Source organism: Pelobates fuscus, chromosome 5, assembly GCF_036172605.1.
Source record: "Pelobates fuscus isolate aPelFus1 chromosome 5, aPelFus1.pri, whole genome shotgun sequence".
Taxonomy (NCBI): Eukaryota; Metazoa; Chordata; class Amphibia; order Anura; family Pelobatidae; genus Pelobates; species Pelobates fuscus.
This window is the reverse complement of record NC_086321.1, coordinates 168,877,313-168,904,238: the sequence shown is the minus strand read 5'-3', so window position 1 is coordinate 168,904,238 and position 26,926 is coordinate 168,877,313. Positions and strand designations below refer to the sequence as shown.

Below are 26,926 nucleotides of genomic sequence, written 5' to 3'. Positions count from 1 at the left end.
TGAATAAATAATCAGGTCTTTTAGTAGAGATGAGGCGTTTTCTTAAACTTGTCCCATATTAAATAGAAACTAAAAAAGACACCAGTAGTGTAACCCAATATAGACAGTGTCCTAGATAATGTAACAATAGAAAGTTTTCAGCAAGCTTATGCTTTATGAACTAAATTGCTTTACATTAAATCTGTGATTTTTTTTAACATCACAATGAGCCAAATATGTATTAGTGATTTGGATTGTTTATAAACTTAAAACTATATTATATTTGCATTATTGTGTTTGTAAGGAGTAGCTCCTCAAACCTCATTGCATGGAAGGTGCAGAACTGTGCAGCACTGTTACAAATCAACCATAACAAGGGATCTGTCCTTGGTACTGAAAGGATTTACCATAGTTATATATTTAATGTGGCTGAACAAATTGCAATGAATAAGCTATCAAATATCCGCTTTATGTTGTTTTTATTGCCAAGAAAGAAAATAAAATTAGTGTTAATCAAGGAAATCATTTATTTTTTTTAAAAGCCTTTACACTGTCCGTATGAAATATTACAGTATTACCTTTTTATTGGCATTGAGTGATTAACAATAATAGGACATGTGAAAGCATTGCAGTCGGAAATTAAAAACACATTCCTGGGGAAATAACTTGTATTTTTTATGCATTAGATAGATCTTGCATTAGAAAAAAAAAATACAGATCAAATGAACATAAATGCTCACCTTTAACCTCTTCAGAATGAATTACATGCTGGGACAGTCACTAAATAGTGTCTGCAGATGGGTAGTGATTGTCCTGAGACTGTAGTCATCTGTATCAACCATTTAAAGGCATATCTCAGCACACAGTCACTCTCAGTGAGCAAAGCACACACAGAAATGCTGGCAGGCACACAACTTTAGTAATGCTCTCTAGTGTTCATGATTTCTCTCAGTAATCATGACTGGGCAAGCTTAGTTTGCAGTTTCTAGCATTTCTTTATCTTCTGAAACTTTAAATGCCACCTAATAAAAAAAATTAAAATAAAAATTAAAAGGATCGCTCTCATTGGCAGAGTAAAAAGAAATCTTGGAGATAAATATCGTACTTCTCAAGTTCAGTTACATACTGAATAATCCATACCAAGCATGACTATCATTCACACTGATCAGCAGTGATAACTATATTTGGGGCTAAGTGCAGACACCCTCATGAATGTCCCTAACTCTACTTTTAAAAAAAATCAATTCTATTGTCACCAAAATATTTAGTCGCCCAGATTGACTAAAGATGTCTCTTCCTCACTCACTGCAATTGTACATATTCATTTATCTTGCCTTCAGTCCTGACCTATTTGGTAGTATCTCCATAACTAAATGTTACATCACATTGCGTCACATCAGATTTGGTGTTTTTGGAGTGATAAATCATGTTTACTTACTGCCCTATATAAGGTTAATTTTGGTCTTATCAGACCAGTTATGTTTGTTTCCATATGTCTGCTGTGTTCCCCGCTGTTGAAAACTCCTGAAGGGATTTATTACAGAGGAGTTTTTGTAAGCTATGTCTTTCTTTTTGCCACTTGTCCATGGTGCCCAGCTTTGGAGTGTGTGTGTTAAATTGTCCCATCCATGATGTCTCCCTCGCTACTGTCAGCACTCTCATAGTTGGTCTGAATGTTTGTTGAAAATGTGCAAAGTGAGTTTATTTAAATTCATGAAATGAATGTTAGACGATCACATTAAAGCAACACTTAATGTTCTACAGACTTCTAGATCACTTGGATGTTAACAGAATGAATTTGTAGAGTTAAAATCAACCAGTGCTGTTTTTTCTTGTGGTTGACAGCTGCAGCTTTATAATATTGATCTAGGTGCTAGACAAGAAATCGTGATAATCCTGCATCCAATGTTTCCCTGGATCCTACTACTATGGAAAACGCTGCAAATGAAAACATTTCAATGCTTTGTTAAACAGAACAGCATCTGTGGAGCTAATCCTGTTTGCTGATGGGATTTGTTAGAGCACTGGAAATATTAAAGGAGGGAATGAACAAGCAAAGCAATTAAGAGGAAGAGTTGTGATGATAAAAGCCAGTAGCTGTGGCAATGTGTCTCTTGCATTCACAATGTATAGAGAGCCTAACCTTTTCCATCCTAATATGCATGATGTATGTGTATCAGCATAAATTCACCTCTTGATCTGTTCACACAAAATGTAGCAAAACAATTCCTTGCTAAATGTTAGATTTTACAGTAGACAATACAAGCATTAATGCTAAACCAGAATGCTTCGAAATACCATGTCCATATTTATATTATTATTTATTTTTTTAAATGGGGTTTCAGTAAAAAGAATAAAAAATAATTCCACCACCAAAACAAGATTTTGGTGGTAGAATTATCTCCTGTCGGTCTGCTTATCTAATGGGATGAAGATATTGTCCTTTTTCTTGGTTGGACATTACTTATTACCTCCCTCCGCCCCTTGTATGTGTGTGTTACCCCAACAAGTTTGTTCACTTTACTGTCTGTCTATGGGTTATAACTACTATTCAAAATAGAGCAGTTATCTCAAACAAGTGTAGATATATATTATGGGACCTGGGATCATGGAAGATTGATGTTAGAGGTGGCTTCACTTCATCTCATGAGATGATGCTGGCTTGAATATTGCTTACAGTATAGTAATGCCATACATGTCCAGAACTGTTCTATTCTAGGTTGGTGAAGATATTAAAGGGATACTATAGTCACCTAAACAACTTTAGCTTAATGAAGCAGTTTTGGTGTATAGAACATACCCCTGCAGTCTCACTGCTCAATCCTCTGCCATTTAGGAGTTAAATCCCTTTGTTTATGAACCCTAGTCACACCTCCCTGCATGTGACTTGCACAGCCTTCCATAAACACTTCCTGTAAAGAGAGCCCTAATTAGGCTTTCTTTATTGCAAGTTCTGTTTAATTAAGATTTTCTTATCCCCTGCTATGTTAATAGCTTGCTAGACCCTGCAAGAGCCTCCTGTATGTGATTAAAGTTCAATTTAGAGATTGAGATACAATTATTTAAGGTAAATTACATCTGTTTGAAAGTGAAACCAGTTTTCTTTTCATGCAGGCTCTGTCAATCATAGCCAGGGGAGGTGTGGCTAGGGCTGCATAAACAGAAACAAAGTGATTTAACTCCTAAATGATAGTGAATTGCGCAGTGAAATTGCAGGGGAATGATCTATACACTAAAACTGCTTTATTTAGCTAAAGTAATTTAGGTGACTATAGTGTTCCTCTAAGCTTTGACCTCTTGGCACTGTCTTGAAAGGACATTGTAATGATAGGTGGCAGCAATGAATTTAATTGAACAATTAAGCTTATCATACTAGGAAAAGATACTAGGAAAAGGACAGACTAAGTAAAGGAATTACTTGTATCTTTCCTGGGGGAACAATAATTGTAATTTCACCTATGATTTAAGTGCAAATCACCAGGCAAATGCCGGAGAGGTATAAATAGCTAGACAGACAAATCTTGAGAGCTATGGAGTAGCCTTTTTATAAATCCGAATACAAAATGTAGAAATAAGGTAAGCTATGTTTCAGCATTTTAGTCTGACGTAACACATCCGCCAGCTGTTTAGGTGAAATCTAAGAAGATGAATATCAGATACTTTATGGCTTGAAGCTGTAGTCTGAAATATCAGATTTATTGGAATATGTTATTTTTACTGCATGCCTTGATTAAATTCTCCCAAGGCCTGGATTTCTGCAGAGTGCAGTAAGGGTTATTAAATTACCCTGCACACCAGCCTATAAAATATTTTAGCTTAAGGTAAAACTCACAAAGGCCATGCATATTATATATTTTCAAAAATAAAACCATTCAATATCCAGTTCTAATTCTTTTTTCATTTTAAAGGGTTACAGAATATCTTATGATCTTAACATATAGTATATTGGAATCCAGAACTGCTGTTTAGTATTTGACTCATTTTGTTAAGTTTTCTATGTTTATGCTAAAGTGAAAAAAAATCTTGGGGAACGTTCAGCACCTCCATGCAGGGTGTGGAGACGCTGAATGAAGGAGGTGCACACTGTGCAGCACTGAGATAGGAAGCACCTCTACAGGGAGTGCAGAATTATTAGGCAAATGAGTATTTTGACCACATCATCCTCTTTATGCATGTTGTCTTACTCCAAGCTGTATAGGCTCGAAAGCCTACTACCAATTAAGCATATTAGGTGATGTGCATCTCTGTAATGAGAAGGGGTGTGGTCTAATGACATCAACACCCTATATCAGGTGTGCATAATTATTAGGCAACTTCCTTTCCTTTGGCAAAATGGGTCAAAAGAAGGACTTGACAGGCTCAGAAAAGTCAAAAATAGTGAGATATCTTGCAGAGGGATGCAGCACTCTTAAAAATGCAAAGCTTCTGAAGCGTGATCATCGAACAATCAAGCGTTTCATTTAAAATAGTCAACAGGGTCGCAAGAAGCGTGTGGAGAAACCAAGGCCCATGAACTGAGAAAAGTCAAGCGTGCAGCTGCCAAGATGCCACTTGCCACCAGTTTGGCCATATTTCAGAGCTGCAACATCACTGGAGTGCCCAAAAGCACAAGGTGTGCAATACTCAGAAACATGGCCAAGGTAAGAAAGGCTGAAAGACGACCACCACTGAACAAGACACACAAGCTGAAACGTCAAGACTGGGCCAAGAAAAAACTCAAGACTGATTTTTCTAAGGCTTTATGGACTGATGAAATGAGAGTGAGTCTTGATGGGCCAGATGGATGGGCCCGTGGCTGGATTGGTAAAGGGCAGAGAGCTCCAGTCCGACTCAGACGCCAGCAAGGTGGAGGTGGAGTACTGGTTTGGGCTGGTATCATCAAAGATGAGCTTGTGGGGCCTTTTCGGGTTGAGGATGGAGTCAAGCTCAACTCCCAGTCCTACTGCCAGTTTCTGGAAGACACCTTCTTCAAGCAGCGGTACAGGAAGAAGTCTGCATCCTTCAAGAAAAACATGATTTTCATGCAGGACAATGCTCCATCACACGCGTCCAAGTACTCCACAGCATGGCTGGCAAGAAAGGGTATAAAAGAAGAAAATCTAATGACATGGCCTCCTTGTTCACCTGATCTGAACCCCATTGAGAACCTGTGGTCCATCATCAAATGTGAGATTTACAAGGAGGGAAAACAGTACACCTCTCTGAACAGTGTCTGGGAGGCTGTGGTTGCTGCTGCACGCAATGTTGATGGTGAACAGATCAAAACACTGACAGAATCCATGGATGGCAGGCTTTTGAGTGTCCTTGCAAAGAAAGGTGGCTATATTGGTCACTGATTTGTTTTTGTTATGTTTTTGAATGTCAGAAATGTATATTTGTGAATGTTGAGATGTTATATTGGTTTCACTGGTAAAAATAAATAATTGAAATGGGTATATATTTGTTTTTTGTTAAGTTGCCTAATAATTATGCACAGTAATAGTCACCTGCACACACAGATATCCCCCTAAAATAGCTATAACTAAAAACAAACTAAAAACTACTTCCAAAAATATTCAGCTTTGATATTAATGAGTTTTTTTGGTTCATTGAGAACATGGTTGTTGTTCAATAATAAAATTAATCCTCAAAAATACAACTTGCCTAATAATTCTGCACTCCCTGTAGTTGTGTCTGAGTGACATCGACAAGAGGTGTTACTAGGCAGCAATGTAAACACTACCTTTTCTCTGTAAAGGCAGTGTTTGCATTTAAAAACCTGCAGAGGCAGGCTATAGACACCAGAACCACTACAATAACTTAGTAGTTGCTCTTGGTACAATATAGCATCTTTAAAAAAAAATAAAAAATTGTGTCATTGAAAAAAATAAAGTTGGCTCCGAACTTTTTTAACTGACTCCTAGATTTGATGCAAATTTGTCAAGCCCTGGGTTACATATATGTAAAAATTTGTGTCCTATCTGCTGGACTCCGGTTGTTCATAGAATGTGATTGTGTTTTATAATTGTACTGCTCATTGAAGCAATAATGTATACGGAGTGAAGATTAGTAAACAGGTTACAGTTGTAGATGCAGGAAAACTACTATGGTGCGATACATAGATATTTTAACATGACGTTATATAGTGCCAAAAACATATGTACACATACATGAATGCATTAATACATTACCAGTGTTAATGTAGCTAACCTTTTGATTTGTATCATGCTATAAAAATTTCGGCAAGCTTTATCACTGACATTTATGTTGAAAACCTTTAACAAGGCAATACATGCAAAAGCTCTCCCATTGCGATGTTACCCTTGGTCTATACAAAGCTAACATTGTGGATGGCCTAATAATATCTATGTCCAGATTTGAATATGTGTAGCCAGTGGCTGTGAATAGACCAGGTGATCAATTAAGCTGCTACTGAAAATATAGGAGGATAATTATATACCTAGGATACAGGATTGAGTTGCAATTAAAAATACACAAATAGTAATGTTTTCCTAGTCCTGCACAGCCTTAATATATTGTATACTACCGGACACAGTTCCAACAAATACCCCACTTGCCTGTTCACTGAGATGAAGTGGTCAGGGTGCAGTGTCCCTGCTTCCTTAACCCTGCAACGTAAGAGAAACAACAGTGTTTACATTGCAGGGTTAGCTCCTCCTTTAGTGACTGTCATACTGACTGACTAATACCCAGTCATGTGATGCAAAAGCCCCATAGAAAGGCATTGATTCAATGCTTTCCTATGGGAATCATTGTGCATTCGGTCCCTAGTGCTCTTCACGAAGGAGAGGTCAGCAGCACCAAGGGAGCCTTGGCACTGAAATATGGTAAGTAAAACTGTATTTTTAATTGTTTGCTCCTGAGGAGGTGTGTGTGACTTATTGAGAGCTCGGAAGATGGACTCTATAGCATTAGGAATACTGATTTGTATTCCTAACACAATCGTGTTCCTTTAACTCTAAGTTATCTGTAACACTTTGCATACATAATTAGTATCCACTTCAGCATACTTGACTGTCACCCTGCTGTATATCTCCTGTATGTTTTACGATTCACGCTGTATATGTCTCAGTGTAAGATAATTTTCTATAGCGTACCTTGTCAAATTTGCAATTATAAGCGGGCACTTTTATTTTTATTTACCTTCTTTTTTTAAGCTATTTTGACAGCATTTTGTCACTAGGGTTATATTTTGACCTGCTATGGAACTTAGTTACCCCTTTCTGTAAATAATCTCTTTCACTGTGTTATGTGTGCTAGGTGAAGGGTTGTGGGTATTGTCTCTCTTTTTTTAGTGGAGTTTTTGCCCTCTGTCTGGGGAAAGGAAGTGTATATTGTTTCTTATTATTATGTATGTACTTTTAATTTTAACTAAGAAAGTTTGGTATGTTATTATAAGGTCCTTCCCTTTTTTTTTTTTTCTGTAAACTGCTTGTAAACATTTATGTTTTGACATTATTTCATGTGTCTTCTGATTGTGTCTACACAATTGTGTTATTTATTTATATTTAATTTATAGTGTCTTTTTCCTGATGACTCTAAAATGACTTTTGATTTTACATATTGTGCTTTGGATTACAAAAGATAATAGATAAAACATCTATTAGGCCCACATGCCTCAGTAGCATTCAAAATTGTTCAGAGGTCCAGCTTATACAGTATGGAACTGAGCAAGAATCGATAGAGAAGAAAGGAAAAATAAATGGATAGCAAAAGACAGAGACCACTCCCCTCCCCCCAGACAACACAATTTTCGTTAAACCACAAAAAATAAAAATAAAAAAAACACTTAAAAACTGTTTTTAACAGCGACTAACGAGACAGACTTAGCCCTAACGGGGCCACGGGGCCACACAGACCCAATGGGCAGGGATGACACTTACCCAACGCTGAAGATTCCCCCCCCCCTCCTTGTTTTCTCATCCCCCCCTCCCATCCCCTCCCTCCCCACCACCACTCCCCCCTCCCCCACCCCTCCACCTCTCCTCCCGGCCCGGGCGAGCTTGCGGGCCACGCAGCCGGACCAGGACACAGCGGACCACAGGTGTGCCATTGAAGGCTTAACTTTACATGCTTCGAGCTGGAAACCTGCGTGCTTCCCTGCATTGGTGTACCGATACCCAAGACTCGCTAATACTGTACCTGATAATTTGTATGTGCCATTTACTGAAACCTACGTGTTTCACCGAACCACCTTTGAGACTCTTACTCTTATTATTGTTTGAATGTATACTGTTGAAAACCTGAATAAAATTTAATTCACAAAAAAAAAACTGTTTTTAAAAACAAAACAAAAGACAGCACTTAAAGATTTCTTGTACCGTAATCACTGATACGTTTTAGGGGTTATGGTGCTTAGAATGTCCTTTGAAACATGAGGTGGATAAATATGTAAAATGTAGACGCAGGATCACAGTAGCAGAATCCTGGAAGACTATTTAGGATTGTTCATATGTCGTCTAATACCATCTCATGCCAGCCTGCTCAAGACAATTGAATTGAACGTACATGAGGAAATAGGTCTAATTGTAATTCGTACTAGAGTCTTTCCTAGGCCAAAATTCATCGTGTAACTGAACTTTAGATAAATCCTACTTCAGAGACTTGAAACCAAAAATCTATCTTCCATAGCTGAACTTTCATCTGAATATTAATGATAACTAACTCAGTACTGCATGTTAGAGGCATCGAGTAATGTATTTGCCGATAAATCTTCCCTCTCTTCCTTCCTGTATTACTTAAGATGCCAGCAGGATGAAAAGCTGAACTTTCATTACTGAGGTGTGAAATGAAAGAGATTTGTGTTAAAGCTCTTTCTGTTGTTTATCCTAACCTGGAAGATCCTTGTTTCCTAGGGAACATCACCTAATGAGTCAAGCAGCATAGAGTGGGAAACATACAATCACACATTATATATACATCTCACTTCTAGGATACTGAGATAAGATTTCCTCGTTAGTTGGCGATGCATGAATAATAATTATTTATTTATTTTGTAATAAGAAACAGAGAAGTTAACATGTACAGTCAGTCAGTCAGAGAATAGGAAACCACACATATCACATGCAGAGGGGCTGCAATCATTTTAATATGTTTATTCATAGATAACATCAGGACTCCCCTTTATTTCACATAAACTACCTATATATGGCATTCATAAAAATTTCAGGGCAAATACTAAAACCGGGAAAAACCATCATATTGGTTTACTTTGGGGGGTGGAATCCTATGAGGAGTGTTCTACCCTCCTAATCCTTTCAATCATAATACTTGTGCACCCCATTTTCTGTACAAATGCCACCCTAAGGATTCTCTTTTCATTTGTCTATATTCAGACACTTTGGAATCTATCGTTCCTGCTCTGGATAGAAACTTTGAATAAGTCTATTTATACGGCTACTTTGTAGCTTCAATGGCTACCTTCTAAATAACTGTATCGGAACAATGACTCTAAGTTAACTCTTTCTCCTTTTAATACATTGTATCTACTGAGTTTGAATTCATAGGAGCTGTATGAGGGGACTTATCGTTAGTTGTATCTATACTCATAAAAGGAAGCAAGCCGGTTACTTTAGAAGATTTCCCCTTTTTAATACACTTTACACAGTCACTGAATTTTTCACTATTTTTCATCTATGTATTATTTTGTCTGTATATATATATTTTTTTCCTAAATAAAGATGTATTTTTTGGTGTTTAATACCGTCTTGAAAGGATCCCAAATTAGTTTTCTTTTTCCTACTATATCTTCTCTCTGGGTTAGGCCCATATAACCCATTTTTCCCCATGAGACCGTGGGGTCAGGCTTGTCCTGCCTCTGCAGCCTTGTTTTTTCTTTTTTGTAACTTTCAAAAAATCAAGCCAAGGAATAGGTATTTCCAAAAGAGACATTTCAGGTCCACACACATGATCTTTATAGGAAAGGTAGGAAATAGTTATTTTGTCCCAATGGCCAATCAGACTCAATCCCACCCAAAAACTTGTTAACCAATAATAACTGGTTTTCTGCCATTTCTCTCTCTCTCTCATGTTTTGTGCCAGCTGTCAGGCTGAGGTTAGATATTATTCTGGAATTGTGCACCTGGTTGTTTTAATTAAAAGAGCGAAGTCAGTCAGTCAGAGAATAGGAAACCACACATATCACATGCAGAGGGACTGCAATCATTTCAATATGTTTATTCATAGATAACATCAGGCATCCCCTTCTTTATTTCAATAGAGCGAAGTACTTGACTATTTTCTGAGCGTTTGCTTAGAACTGAGCAGCCTGGCGTCCTTGTCTCAGCAAGAGCTGACATTAGCCAAACACCAGATATCAGCCAAAGATTTTCTGAGGAAGGTGTCCTGTCACTTCATCCTGTCAAGACTGAAACTTTATTTAAAAGGACGATAGAAACTTCTTCAGAGAATGTCCTAATCTGGAGAACTAGAGAGAGTGTGTTTATTTTTATTGTTTAGTAACCTTATATAAGAATGTTTTCAGTTGCTGTTTCATTAAAGGTCTTAATAATTTACGAATGAATCACAATGTGATGTGTTCCATTTCCCTACATTACTTCCTGTTTGTATCTAGGTGTGGGTGTCAACACCTGCTTTAGATATATGTGGGTATGTAACAAACATATGCACTCAGCTTGTGTTTTCATAGGCAATTTTAGCATATGGACTTGCTATTTTGGTAATTGGTGTCTAAACACAAGTATATTTTGGTTGAAATGCTCATATGCAAACTATTTTCTAATCATTTTATTGAGGTAGTGTTCCACTTTGTTTAATGCGACTGTACATAAGCTGGAGTTATTATTATATGAATATAACTCTTCTGATGCTGATCACTACAATGTGTTTTAAATGTCAAAAGAGTACATATTGGCCAAGAGTAAAATGATAATTACTGAATGCACAAATACATTCTGTTTGTTTTTCTTTTTTATAGGGTACTAATTATGTTTTTTTTTTTTGTTAGTTAAAGTACATGCTGGAACTAAATGCAGTTATGTTTAAGATTGCAAAGAGGTTAACAAGGCTATATTTTGTAGACTAACATTGAACATCAGAGATTAATAATGTAACATGCTACTGTTGTTATTATACATAACACATGAAGTGGTGGCAGTTGTATGCACTGTACAATTATGGTGGGTTGTTGGAGGCCAGGTTACTTTAGTGCAGGTGGAGCAGAGTTCTCTTCTGAGCAGGTGTGTTGTGGGTTGTGTCTATGTGGTTTGCTGTGTCTGCAGTGTGACTACATTGCTTGGGGGTGTGTGTGTGGTACCCGCTTGTCGTCAGGTTGAGAGGTCCTCGGAGGGCCCCTCATTGTCGTGTGCATGGAGGCGCTCTAATAAGGGAGGTTGGGTGAAGGCTAAATGTCAGCTCCTGGTTACTGGGCAGGTAGGCTAGTTCGGAGTGCCTATGTAGTGTCAGGAATGTGAGGGGTTAACTCTGTACCTACCCTATGGGACTCCCTGTAGTGGGTCCTTGCGCTAACGTGTGATATGTGTTTGTAGAGGGTAAAGGAGTGCGGCCATCCGCCAAGCAGGGTGTTAGCTCGCCAGAGAGCAGCTGTCTAAAGTGGATTCAGCATCTTAGGGTAATGTCCCGGCAAGTTCAGTTATAATCCCGATATTTTCAGGTGGTTGCTGCAGCTTTAGGTGCACCGGTGTATCTTCTGGGGATGAATTCTGCAGCGCTGGCCATGCTCCAATTCGGTGGGTTCGCTTGATTGTCAGTTGGTATTGGTAGGGCCAGTGAGTCCGATGGGAGGTTCAGCTGTCCCAGTGTCGCCGGTGCCTCCTGCATGCTACGCACTGTGAGTGTGTTGACGCCCTTGGTGACCAGTAGGGTATGAGCTGGGCCCCAGCGGTACCTGATGCGTTGTGCTCGCAGGAGGGTTGTCAGTTGTTGCAGAGACTTCCTCCAGGCCAATGTTGCTTGCGAGAGATCAGGGTAGAACGTGAGAGACATGTCCTCGAAAAGGTAAAATGGTTGATCTCTGGTAGCTGTCAGGACTGCGGTTCTATCTTGGTAGGTCTGGAACTGCAGGACAACATCTCTTGTAGCTGTGGCTGGGGCCCTGGCGGGCTTCGGAACTCGAAATATTCCATCTATTGTCACCCCTTTTGCTACCCTCGGGGTCAGTAGAGCCATAAGGAGCCGCCTAGTAAAATGGGGTAGTTCAGCGTCCGGAACGTCATCGCTAACGCCCCTGATCGTAAGGTGCCTTAGGCGGCGTTTGTCTTCAAGCGCGGCAAATTGTAGAACATTCTGCCCATCTAGCTGTTTCAGCTCCTGAACCTCCTGTTGTAGCATATGTATTTGGCTGATTTGGGTGTTCATGGTATTTTCCACGGTCACGATTCGACCAGTTAGGCCCTGCAGTGTATCCCTGATGGAGGCGATATCCGCCAATATCTTTTTATGAGGTTCCGCCATAAGCTCTCTGATGGTTTCCATGCTCACAGGCGTCGGGGCCAAGGCGGGTGGCGGGGGTTGCGTTCGAGCTGGTGACGACTGAGGCCGGCCCGGGGTAAATTCCCCCTCGCCTTCATCCGACGACTCCTCATAGAAGTCGGAGCACCCGCCATGCATAGACGCCATATTGGGGCCTGGGGCGCCGCGGGTCCTAATTATGTTTTTTAACCCCTTAAGGACCAAACTTCTGGAATAAAATGGAATTACGACATGTCACACATGTCATGTGTCCTTAAGGGGTTAAACAAAGTGATTTACGATACTCATCTTTAGATTCAGATTACATCAATGTTAATTGAATAGCTGGTAATTTTGTTTTGAGTTTTAGTTTAATGACACATCAAAATATCTGTATAATGTTACATGGAAACTCCAGTTGATCCATTCTTTATATAGATAATGAATGAAAAAATTACATAGAAAGTTATAAACAAAAAATGTGAGAACTGCACTTCAGTATGAGAATACAACCCCTGGTGGTATATGTACATACATAGTCTTTTATGAAGATGATGTTCTCATAACACGAAACAATCAAAAAGACACAAAATCATAGGCTAAATATATACTGAATATACTGAAAGAAACCCTCAAAGGTTAAGGGGTCTTAAGCAGGAGGACAACCAATGAAAAGAGGGAAGGAGGCCCTACCTTTATTAATGCTAAGGACTAAGGTACTAATAAACGACTAAGGTGAAAGAATTGGGAGAGGAAGGCTAAACAATGCTCAGGGTTTAGTTACAGACACTGGGTGTCAAGAAAACGAGTAAAACTACTTTGGGTAACACTGATCTGTTGCTCCCACCTGAGATCACTGAGAAGAAAGAATTATATAGGTAATAAAATGGAGGTAAGGGAGGAGGAAAGGATAGGAGGGTCCAAGAATGATCCCAACATGTATCACACTTCAGTGTAGCTCCCCCTAAAGTTACCTTGGCACCGTGAACCCTCCCTTACTTAGTCAAGACTCGGTACCTACCTAAACCATTCTCGTAACTTAAAAAGTCATGGTGCTGGATACAGTGCTACCAAGTGAAGTGAATAAGGCGAAGAATAAGCTCAATGTGCATTTTGGTGTGTAAACACGCCGTCCTCATGAGCAAGTGAGAGAAGCCGACTGTTCCGCCGGTTTATATAGCCCTGCTGATTAGTAAGGTATTACCTGCAGCTGTTCCCATACCTGATTTCCTTCCGGAGGAGAGGGTGTGTTTTATCTTTTTTTAGACACTCCCCCCAGCCACCAGATTGGTGGGCTGGAATTATAATGCACGTGGGTGCATGATAATTTATAAAATGTTATATGCAGATATCTCGCCGCAACCCTCCTACGTACAGATATCTCGCCGAAGGGGTCGTGTCATAGGGTAGCATATATACATATTAAAATATGGTTAAAATTAAATAGATAATAAGCCAAAGCCCTAAGCATAATAAGCGTGGATGATACAATTTGGATATTTGCAGACATGTTGTGAAATAGATTCCCAATGTAGTAGTAATATAAGAGACTGAAATATATTGGAGGAAAAGACGAGACAGGGGGGATATGATAGAAACATTTAAATACATAAAGGGAATCAACACAGTAAAGGAGGAGACTATATTTAAAAGAAGAAAAACTACCACAACAAGAGGACATAGTCTTAAATTAGAGGGACAAAGGTTTAAAAATAATATCAGGAAGTATTACTTTACTGAGAGGGTAGTGGATGCATGGAATAGCCTTCCAGCTGAAGTGGTAGAGGTTAACACAGTAAAGGAGTTTAAGCATGCGTGGGATAGGCATAAGGCTATCCTAACTATAAGATAAGGCCAGGGACTAATGAAAGTATTTAGAAAACTGGGCAGACTAGATGGGCCGAATGGTTCTTATCTGCCGTCACATTCTATGTTTCTATGTTTCTATATTATAATTAAAGAGCACCAACTTGGTAAGGTATAATAGGCTTGGGTGGTATAAACAAAATGATCAATTGCATATCTACATGTTTAACCCGTTAACGCCGTTACGGCGTTCCATGCCGTCCCCATTATAATGGGCTTTAAAGCCGTTGCGGCGGCATGGAACGCCGTAACGGCTTTGAGCCCCAGGAGGTAAGTTATACTTACCTCCGCCGCGATCCTCTTCTGGGGGGCTGCCTGACAGCCCAGGCAGCCCTCCCACGGCAAATGAGGCCCCCGGGGGCCATGTGATCGCTCTCAAAGAGCGATCACATGGCCCCCTATAGCTGGCTATGGATCTGCCTGCAGGGGGACTGTCTAAAATATCAGTATAATATCAGTACAAGTATAAAAAAAGAAATTAAACATGTTTAAAAATAAATTGAAAATATTTTTATATATATATAATATGTATATATATTATATATATAATATATATACATATTATATATATGTAACGTCATACAAAGTGTATTTTAATACTAATATAAGTATATATATTAGCATTAAAATACACTTAGAATGATGTTACATATATATAATATGTATATATATTATATATATAATAGATGTACATATATATATTATATATATATACGTATAATTAAAATAATAAATAAATAAAATAATAAAATAAATAAATAAAATATTGAAACAAAATTTAATATAAATTATATATTCATATGTAATTTCATTCTAACTGTATTTTGTTATTAATATATATATATTGGTAACAAAATACACTTAGAATGGCATTCTATATATATCTATCTATATATAAAATACAAATAACCGCAAATATATATATATAGATAAATACATATAATTACATAAAAAATTACATTAGTATACACGTAGAATTTAAATACATATATATGTATATATATTAAAATTCTACATGTATATTTAAATAATCTTTTAACATAATTATGTGATTTGATTAATTAAAATTTGATTGACATGCCTGACAACACAGGGAGAAAGTGCAGAGAATTTAATTTGCAAGCACTATATTTGACCCTGTAATACTCCACGACACCATAAAACCTGTACATAGGGGGTACTGTTTTACTCGGGAGACTTCGCTGAACTCAAATATTAGTGTTTCAAACTGGTAAATTGTATTACAACGATGATATTTTAAGTAAAAGTGCCGTTTTTTGCATTTTTTACAAACAAACGGCACTTTTATGGACTATATTATTGTTGTAATATGTTTTACCGTTTTAAAACACTAATATTTGTGTTTAGTGAAGTCTCCCGAGAATAACAGTACCCCCCATGTACAGGTTTTATGGTGTTTTGGAAAGTTAGAGAGTCACATATAAGGCTTGCGTTTCATTTTTTTCACATTGAAATTTGCTAGATTGGTTATGTTGCCTTTGAGAGCGTATGGTAGCCCAGGAATGAGAATTACCCCCATGATGGCATACCATTTGCAAAAGTAGACAACCCGAGGTATTGCAAGTGGGGTATGTCCAGTCTTTCTTAGTAGCCACTTAGTCACAAACACTGGCCAAATATTAGTTTTTTGCTTTTTTCACACAAAAACAAATATGAACGCTAACTTTGGCCAGTGTTTGTGACTAAGTGGCTACTAACAAAGACTAAACATACCCCACTTTCAATACCTTGGCTTGTCTACTTTTTCAAATGGTATGCCATTATGGGGGTAATTCTCATTCCTGGGCTACCACACCGTCTCAAAGGTAACATTACTAATCTGGCAAATTTCAATTTGAAAATGGAACGTTCTATATTTGACCCTGTAACTTTCCAAAACAACATAAAACCTGTTAATGGGGGGTACTGTTGTACTTGTGAGACATCGCTGATTACAAATATGTGCATTTTGTTGCAGTAAAACCGTAAAACAGTATTATGACATTTACAGCTAAAATGTGAGGTGGAACTACACATTTTTAAAAAATAAATAAATTTCTCACAGTTTTTTTTATTTTATTCATAATAAATTATATTCCATATATGAATAGTTAATGGTAAATTAAAGCCCTGCTTCTCCTGAACAAAATGATATATAATAAGTGTGGGTGCATATAATATGAAAGAGGGGAACTACGGGTGAACAGACATATAGCGCAAATTCCAGTTTTTGTTTACGTTTTGTTTTGATCAGAACGTGCACTATTGACTCCGTCCTGAAGGGGTTAAGAGATAGGCATTTTGCTAATAGTTTGTCACCTAAAAGGCCCTATGGAAATCAAATAAGTAAGTCCTCTATTAAAGATTATTCTAATATAGCGTCTAAAAATAGGAGACATTACAAAAATTATTCAACCCACAAATTAGGAAGATATTCTAGAAAATATTCTGTTAATGAACATAAATGCACACGGCACAATAATACCAGCTCACACGATTCACACAATAAGGAAGATCACAGTACAGTTCATCCACCCATAAGAAATATTCAGAAACGGTGGCTAGACCACATTTTTCAAACATCCTTTAATTCATAGGGATCCAGCAAGGACAACTAGACCCAAAATAAGAAGTCACTCATATGAGCAGCTGCCAGAAAGAGTACATAGAAGACACAGAGAAAATTGATGAAAGGAAGTTGATGATAGGATTAAGTCACCACACAGTTTTCCAAGTAGCATTACATATCACATTTTATCTTCTATGGAACCATTCGAGAATGATTCTTTGCAGAGATATGTGCAATCCGAAAAAGGGAAGTAAAGTATAGAGATTTCACACCGGCAAAGGGAAGCTTAGATGGATTCTAAATGAAGGCTTTTAGGCATTTTTTAGTTTGTCAAAAAAAAAAAAAATACCTTACAGTTTCACAAGTAAATGTGCCCCTACCAAAACATTTAATTAGCTTAAAACTTTTATTGACAATTTGTTGAAAATGTTAAAATGTTTTTTTCTTCCAATTTTAAATCAGACACTTTAGAAGTTTTCGAGAAAAAAAATTATACGTAATCTTGAAAAGTTAAATAAAAAAAAAAAAGAAGAATTTAAAAATTTTAAAGATCGTTTGAAACACTCAACGAGTTGCAAAGAGATGACACGATTGTAATAAACCAAGCTGGCAAAGGTGGTAGAGTACTGATATTATTACGGTAAATATTTGAAGTTAAACCGCCACTTGAGTGCGTCTATGATATATTAAAAATAAAACAAAGATCCCAAACCAAGCATTCAAGTCACCTTTACCTGTCCATTAGATAAAGGTAATATGAAATGGATTTTAAGTAAACAGGAATTTAATTATTTAAAAATATTGCATCCAAAAATAAGTGTAATATATTTTCTACCAAAAATGCATAAAAATATCAATAACCCGCAGGGCCACCAATCGTGTCAGGGATTAATTCTCTTTTATCAAACTTATCAAAATACATGAATATTACTTTGCAACTTTTTGTTAAAACTGAAAGATCATAATTCAAAGGTACAATAGATTTATTGTAGAAAGAAGAAAATATGAATTGGCAAGAAAATGATATACTCATCACAACTGAAGGTTGTGACAGAAAGTCTGAGCATTATTATTTAATTTTGAATTTGACAATTAATTGAGAAATGTATCTAGCATAATTAAATGTTAGATTGGGTGCCATGGCTGTCCCTTTATTCTGTCAAGTATACTAGATTCACTTCATGATCTTTAAATCATTTACAACCACATGCCCGTAGGTAACTATTCATTCCCATAATAATCCTATTCTCTGTCAGACGATGATGTTTCAGACAATCTTCTACTATCTTAGATAAATGTAAATTTATTGAAAAATTAAAATAATGAATTTAAAACTTACTACCAGTGTTAGAACAATCTGCTAACTCTTTGTTCAGGCGAGTGCTGCCCTTTTAGTTTCATTTATATATATATTTTTATATATATATATATATATATATATATGAAATCTTTTCATGACTGGAAATCTTTTCATGATTAACAATGTGTATTGTTCCTCTTTTTTCTACATTGCAATGAGATGTGTGATTTCCACTGATATAAATGTATATAACACAGGTTCCAATATTGCAAATGTAAATCAAACCAAAAATTGGTTTCCTGCCCTTTTTACAAGCTTGGATTTTATATTGTAAACTGTCACATTTAAGGTAATCATTATTTGTGTAATCTGTTTAGTTTTAAATCAGCTCTAGGTAGACATATGTTACTAGGCGATGTGTACTGAATTAACTCTAAAAACACCAAGAGGAATCCTAAAGTCAGAGATTGCATATATATGCAAGTACTGTTGTGTTGAGTGCTATCAGTGTTTCATATATGGAGCTCAGTGCTCCTAAATCAGTGCTGTTTATAATGACACAATTAAGGGTAAAAGTAAGTGATTGGATTAGTAATTAGGAGTTAGGAGGTTTAGACTTTAGCATCATGGAACTTAAGGGGATACAGATAAGCTCCGCAATTTATTCATTAAGGATTATGCTGATATTTTCTGTTGGGTTTCTAGAATCTAGCAACTCACATACAAGAAGAATAGCATTTTCTATGCATGTTTTTGATATGTATCCTTCACGTAATTCATACTTTAGGCATGTATTCACTTTAAAGGACCACTATAGTGCCAGGAAAACATACTAGTTTTCCTGGCACTATAGTGCCTTGAGGGTGCCCCCACCCTAAGGGCCCCCCTCCCGCCGGGCTCTAGGTGGTGGAAGGGGTTAAACTTACCTCTTTCTCCAGTGCCTGGCGGGGAACTCTCCTCCTCTCCTCCTCCTCGGCTGAATGCGCGTGTGCGGCAGGAGCCGCGCGCGCATTCAGCCAGTCTCATAGGAAAGCATTCTCAATGAGGCTGGATTAACCCTAATGTAAACATAGCAGTTTCTCTGAAACTGCTATGTTTACAGCAGAAAGGGTTAATCCTAGCTGGACCTGGCACCCAGACCACTTCATTAAGCTGAAGTGATCTGGGTGCCTATAGTGGTCCTTTAATAAGTTTAGAATCCAATAGGTGTGCAAACATAGCATTTTGTAATCCCTGACTTTTCCAGTTCCTTTCTCCATATGATTTCCCACAGTATAACAATGTTCTGTCTAATTACAGCTGCTGTGGAAGCTTGTGTGCTTCATGGCTTGAGACGAAGGGCCGCTGGTTTCTTGCGCAGCAACAAGATCGCCGCCTTGTTCATGAAAGTTGGCAAAAGCTTCCCTCTCGCTGAAGATCTTTGCAGAAAGGTCCAAGAGCTGGAACAACTGTTAGAGAACAAGTAAGAGCTATCACCTTTTATGAAGCATTTGCACTGACCAGCAGGTCTCTTTTTTTCAAAATAGATTGCATTGTAGGGATTTGGAGTAGATTGAAAATCACTTGACTGGTATTTTAGCCAAATTGCATGCTTAATCCCAGGAGAGCTTGTTACAAAGTTACAGATACAAGACTTGTGTCCATCAAGTTCAGCCCTTCTCACATCCGTTTTTGCCGTTGATACAAAAGAAGGCAAAAAACCCGCTTTGAAGCGTTTAACAATTATGCAACAAACAAGGAAAAAAAATCTTTCTCCACCCCATAATGACAGTCAGATTTCTCCTTGGATCAAGAAGCTGCTACCTCACATAACCTTGAATATTATGCTTTTGCAAGAAGTCTTCCAGTTGCTGTTTAAAAATCTGTACAGACTCTGATAATCCCACCTTTCTTCGTAACTAAAATATTCCATTCCTTTTTTTTTTTTTTTTTTTTTTATTAAGAATTAGAACATGTACAACAATATGTCATATAAAAAGTGGTCTACATTAGAAGACATTGAGTCAGTCAGTGAATGACAATATGTTGAATAACAAAGATCTTGAATAACAGAAATATTACATCTCTTAACAGTGTTTCGACAGGAGAATGTGCTGTATACGGTATAATTCTATAGAGAGTACATGGTCATGCCACTAGTGGTTCATTTTAGATTGCAATGTAAAACATCGGTTGAATATCACAGTGTATATTACATAAGGCCCCTGCTAGTACCTGCCCTACAGTGACACTTCCCAGGATGTCTGGATGTGGGGGGGTAAGGGGTGGGGAGAGTGAGAAGGTATGTGGTGGATCAGGGATTCGAAGGTCCAAGCCTGGTTTAGGACAAAAATTAATTTGAGCTATTTTTGAGGTAGTCGCACCATGGTTGCCACATTGTTTGGTGGCGGTGATATGTATCTGCGAGGGAGTGCAAAGTTTCCTCAAGTTCCCTAGTCTTTTCAACATATGTGTGCTGTGTTGCCTTCAGGTGCCTGGCATCTCCAGCAGTGATGGGAGTGGTTAGGGAAGAGGGATTTTAGTTTTGTCGGTGTATAATGCCATCTTACTATCCTTTTGTAGTTTCTCTCTTGGGTTAGGGTGTTCCGAGAAGACCTGTGGATTTGCTTAAAGATAGTGCGCCATGTTTCGGGTGAAAATTTAGTGTTTAGTTCCTTTTCCCAAGATACAGTGAATGCAGGTAAGTGGTGGGGTAGTGTCTGTGTAATCGTTGAGTACATCACTGAGATGAGTTTTTTCTTCAGAGTGTGATGGGTACACAGTAGTTCAAATTGTGTGTGCGTCCGAAAGGGTTTGTGGGCGAGCGGGCTCGTGCGTATAAAAGAGTTGTCTGTATTGGAAAGATTGAATTGCACTTTGTCTCTCAGTGAGAGCTTGAAGTGGTTTGATCTGTTTACTCGAGATGTCCATTACAGTGTCCAAGTGCATGAATTCTGATGTGTGATAATGTTTGTATGCCTTCCCGTCTTCTCCCGGTTGGAATAAAGGGTTGTGGGTGAGTGGGTATAGCGGAGAGGGGTATGGAGAAATTGTGTGGTGTTTTCTTGTCTTGGCCCACATGTGTAAGGTCGGTGAGATGGTGGGGTGGGGAGCGTGTCGTAATAGTGACTGCCCAGATTTGTGCCAAGGTATTGTGGAGATGGGTGCCCTGAAAAATGTACCTTCTATGTTTATCCATTGTGTGGCAGGCTGTGGGCACGTCCAGTCATACAGTCGGGTAAGATGGATAGCTCGGTGGTATCGCTCTATGTCCGAGAGGCCAAGGCCTCCTTCGTCTTTTGGTCTCGTAAGGAGTGAGTATGCGATTCTTGGGTGTTTGTGTGCCCAGATGTAGTTTGTAAATGTTTTCCGAACCATCGTGAACCACGATTTCGGCAGCATTATTGGCAATACCTGTAGGACATATAGTAGTCTCGGTAGGACATTCATTTTTAGGATGTTCAGCCTACAGAACCAGCCAAATTGGGGTTTGCTCCAGGAGCTGAGATCCGAGGTTATGCCTTTCATCAAGTTGGGGAAGTTACTCTCAAATAGTTGGGAAGCCTCTCTTGTAAGATGGATCCCCAGGTATTTAATACTGCGTGGGGCCCAAATAAAGGGATGATCTTTTTGTAGGGAGGCCTGATCGTGTGAGGTGACGTGAAGCGGCAATATCTCACATTTACTGAGATTGGCCTTGAAATTGGAAATCTTACTGTAGGAGTCCATCTCAGCCATTAGATGGTGTATTGATGTGACAGGGTCTGAAAGTGTAAAGAGCATGTCGTCAGCAAATGCTGCAATCTTATGCTCTTCTTTGCCTGCTGTGATGCCTCTGATACGAGTGTTGTCCCTGATTCCCTGTAGGAAGGGTTCCAGGACCAAGACAAAGAGCAGAGGCGACAAGGGACACCCCTGACTAATATTCCATTCCTTTTATATAAATTTGTAGAACAGGTACAAAAATTGCACAGCATATTCAAGGTGTGGTTTTACCACATCTTTATAAAGTGGCGAAATGATATTTTCACAATGCAAGCTGTAGTTGGTGAATAATTAAAGACAAATGTCATTTTATCTGCAATTTAAGTACCTATAAACCAGAAGCTGATGTGTGTACCTTCATTTTGAACATAACGTGTAAATATGGGTGCAATCCTTTTGTTTTATTCTGTAAGATCATTGGTTCCAAGTCATGACCCTTTAATTTGGACCTAGATTCTAGAACTGTAAGTATCATGGCTGATTGAAGAACAAGTATCCCATACTCTTATATTAAAGAATTGCTACTGTTACATTTTTCTTGGTTCATATAAGCTTTCCTTGGATTCTACAAAAGGCTGACCTCAAATAAATAATATGTGATGGAAATGAAGCACAAAATGCATAAATCTATACTAAAATATAATGTTTTCCAAAGATGAAAATAGTTTTCTTCTTCAAGTCCAATAGTTGTCATTTTTGAATTTAGTCGAAAAATAAAATCTTGGCTGAATGGGGTTGGATACAGTTCAGTGTATTTATTAAGACTTTCAGCTGTATGGCAGCAAACATAATATTGTGATATTCTTATGTTTGTCAGCTGAATTTACAGGTTCACCATGAGTATTTAAGGTGAAAAATGGTTTGAGAAAGGTCTAGTTTTGTGACAATCTAATGTGATAATGCATGGTATTTATCTGCTCAGAAAGAAGGTTATTAAGAAATTTTGTGAAAATGCACTCATGGGCCATATGATTATAGTGCTTGAACATCTTGAATCTTAATGGTAGTTTAACATTTTTGTCTTGTATATCAGAAATGTTTACAGTCATATCTAACCTATTTATATCTCTAGGAGGAATCAGATGCAAGGCATCCACGATAGCATAAGGAAGACACCGAAGCTGCCAAACCTGTCCCCACAGGCCATCAAACACCTATGGATTAGAACAGCACTCATTGAAAAAGTATTAGATAAAATTGTGCATCATCTGGTGGAAAATTGCAAGTAAGCATGTTCATAGTACGAATAGGACATGGAATTTAGCTTATCCACTGTTTTATAAACGTGGGTGGATTCATGAAACATTAATTCTGGCTTTCAGTGTTTGACCAGGTGTTATATCCCAATAAAGCCTATAGAACGTAGAACCAGTTTAAAGAAACAGTATCCGTTTTCTATATAACTATGTATCTGTCTGGCATTATCTATCTAACCATGATATTTGAGTTGACATAATAGTCTAGTAATATAGATAGATGCAAAGTGATGAAGTATTGCAGTTTCTTGTAATACCTCTTTTATTGGACTAACAGAATTTTGTTGTAGCAAGCTTACGAGAGTTCCCTTTTTATCAATTCTATTGCTTTTTAACCACATTGAAACAAGCAAACTAAGATAGCAGTATTGCTGATGATAAGGCAGCAAAATTGCATAACAAGTTTGTTATAAATCTGCCGTGGGATGGAAGAATTGGGAAAAGAAAACAAGAGTTAAATGAAGAGATATCAAGTTGTGTGTTTGGGGGGAGGGAGAAGTAACTGTCAGAAACTAATACTCAACTCTGTGTATTGTATTGAATATCCATACAATGAAAAGGAGCAAACTACTCATATAAAACCTCTGTAGTGTGCCTATTGATTTTTAGACACATTTTCTGTATTTTGATTGTCACGTGTTTAAACAATCAGGATGCAAACCATGATCTACAAAGACAATATATAGCCTTTAAATAATTAAATTAGAGGATGAGTTGACTTTAACAAATGATTCCTTAAACAGAGTGAGGAAAGGCTGCATTTTAGCATTTGTGTATGAAATGCAAATGTCTGTATGCTTTAAATATTTTCAATAATTGGTTAGTTTCTTAGACATATAACAGACGAGATAGCTATCAGGCAGAGTTACAAACAAGGTATAAAGGTAAACCGATTCAGTTATAAAAATGTTATCTAAAGAGATATACTTATAGGGTGTAGTCATCCAGCTACATCAAAGTGTGCTTATCTGGATTATTTAAACATGTATTTTTATTTATACACAATATTAGATTTAGTCAAATTTGAAAAATCCTGTTTTATTGTTTTTTTAGCTCTAGAAGCAGCAAATTAGTTAAAATGCATACTAATGTCCTTAGCTCAATAGATGCAAAACCATGTATACTACAAAAACCTTTACTATTGCCTCAATGTAATATTGTTGGATAGGCTTTCAGAATTATTTAATATTCTTTAATGAACTATTAACATGATTTTTTAAAACATATCAAAATATTAATACATGTGAAAAAATATCAAAATATTACAAAATGAAAATGTTTTTCCTAATAATAATATTAAATCATTAGACATGTTTATCCAAAAATATTAAGTCATTTGTAAAGCTTATCCAACAACATGAAATCAGATGTCAGAGAAAAAACTAGAATAAATAGCAGTCAACACATACATATTGTTATGTTTGTAAAACCCCTCGGTCAACACACTGAACAGTGAGTTATGTTTAGCTGACAGTTGACTTGCAGAATTTAGGCCAAAATAGCTGAGGTGGAAAATATCTCTTTCGGGAGATTTATTCCAGCTGGGCTGTTTTGGCTTAAATATTAGGGATGTGCATGGGCAAGAAATTCAGTTATGTTCGGAACTTCAGTAATTCGGCACTTCGGTTCGGCACTTCCGAAATTCTGGACTTTGGCACTTCGGGACTTCGGCAATTCCCTAACCCTACCCTTTACCCTAGGGTTAGAGGTAGGGTTAGGGTTGAGGTCGGGTTAGGGTTAGATTCCGGTCAACATTCCCTTAATTTTCCCTCCCTCTCCTGCAATTCGGTTCGGCACTTCCATAATCCGGCAATTTGGACATTTGAAAGCATCCGAATGTCCGAATTACCGAAATTCGTCCAAATTTAAATTCGGTCCAAAACGAATTGCACATGTCTACTAAATATTGCAAATTGGTTGTCCATTCAGCACTCCCTATTTTTTTACAAGTACCTGTTATGCAAAATAAATGACCAGAGAACAAAACAGAAATCCCAAAACGTATTAGATAATATACTCAACAATTGCTTCAGAATAAAATGTATCTGTAACTGAATATTTTAAGCAGGGATATCAGTACAAAATAATAATTTCTCTCGATCCTAAATGGGGTCAAAAATAGATTATGGACTTTCTTTTAGAAATAATGGTATACATCCAAAAGGTACATTGTGTTTTTAAAATTATTATTTATTTATGTATTTATTTGAGAAAAGAGTTTGGCCAGATGTAGGCCCCCAATTAAATATTCTTGTATACACTCTTCAAATTATGTTTTATTTATTATGTTTTAATTTTTTTTTAATTATTTAATATATTGAAAAATATTTTCATATTTTTGATATAGCTATATTACTTGTTATATAAATAATGTAGTTTGATATGATATCTTTTTTTTAGATTTTAGTATTTTGAAAACAATATTTTAAAGTTTATGCAAAAATATAAAATCATTTGAAAAGCTTATCCAAAAATATTAAATCAGGGCCATAATTCAGTAGTAAAGTATAATTAAAACAGAATAGCAACCAGTGCTTAACCATTTAAAAAAAATCAGATGTATTCTTGTATACAGTTAGAATTATGCTTTTAATGGGAAGACATAAAAAATGGAATTAATAGCTATGGAAATTTCAGAATTACATTGTAAACCTAAACATTTACATACTTTCTAAGATGGTACATCATTAGTATTATTTTCATTATAATACTCACCTGGGCTGGCCGTTGTGCCCGTCAGGATTATAGTTGATCCAGCACGCAGAATAGTATCACACCTAGGACTTAGAATGGCCGGACTTAACATACCAGAGAATAGTCAAAATACTTGCCGAGGTCAGGGACACAGAATGAGAAACAACAATGAGGAAAGCCAGAAGTCAAGGATACTAGAAATCAGGAAAGTCGAAACAAAGCCAAAGTCAAATCCCAGAAAAAACATGATCAGGAACACACTCTCGGATAACCAGCTAGTGGAAACCACGACAGGGCACTGACAAAAAGGTAATATGGGTTTAAATAACCCTCTCTTTAGGCTGTAATTGTCTGTCTCTGACCTCTGACCTCAAAACGTCTATGACGTCGAACGCACGTTGACGCCATCTTTGATGTGGGCGGAGGTAAGTTTATTATGAAAACCTGAACCGCAGCGGCCGGCGTTCCTAAGAACGTCGCACCCGCTGGGGACCGGAACGGAGGGAGACCGGGCAGCTGCCCGCCACGACCAAGGTAAGTCTAATACATATCTGTCGGCGTGGCTGCCTAGTTTAGGTGCAGCCATGCAGCCATACCGGCAGAAGAGCCGGGAGTCGTGACAGTGCCAGTCTGTCAGGATTGCTAGTTGATCCAGCACGTAGAATTGTGTCACACAGATGACTAATAGGTAACGTATTACCGGGCATTAGAATGGCCGGAATTAACGTACCAAAGAGTAGTCAGGATACTTGCCAAGGTAAGGGGATACAGAAAGAGACACAATGATAAGGGAAAGCCAGAAGTCAGGGATACCAGAATACAGGGAAGTCAAATTCAAAGCCAAAGTCAAAAACCAGAAGAAGCTTGAATCAATAACGCGCTCTCGGACAACCACTGAGCAGGATGAGAACTGGGCCTAAATACCCCTCCTCTGGATCTGATGTAGGCTTTTTTGTTTAAGTATTGTCGTATTGACCCCAAAGGCAGTTACCATGTTTCTATTTGTATAATTGCTGCTCCGCACAAACCCTCCTTTGGATTTGATTGCTGCTCGGCACAACTTTTCCTGTCAGGACAGTAATGTTGCTC

At 37.6% G+C, this 26,926-nt stretch overlaps 1 protein-coding gene across 1 annotated transcript in view; it reads left to right on the top strand.

The window, feature by feature from the left end:
• The window catches only part of SGSM1 (small G protein signaling modulator 1), a 218,074-nt gene that overhangs the window by 137,701 nt on the left and 53,447 nt on the right, over positions 1–26,926 (top strand). Inside the window, exons 4-5 of the mRNA XM_063454650.1 lie at positions 19,443–19,605; positions 22,960–23,112. Of these exons, the coding sequence (XP_063310720.1) occupies positions 19,443–19,605; positions 22,960–23,112 (316 nt within the window). The remainder of the gene's footprint in view (positions 1–19,442; positions 19,606–22,959; positions 23,113–26,926) is intronic.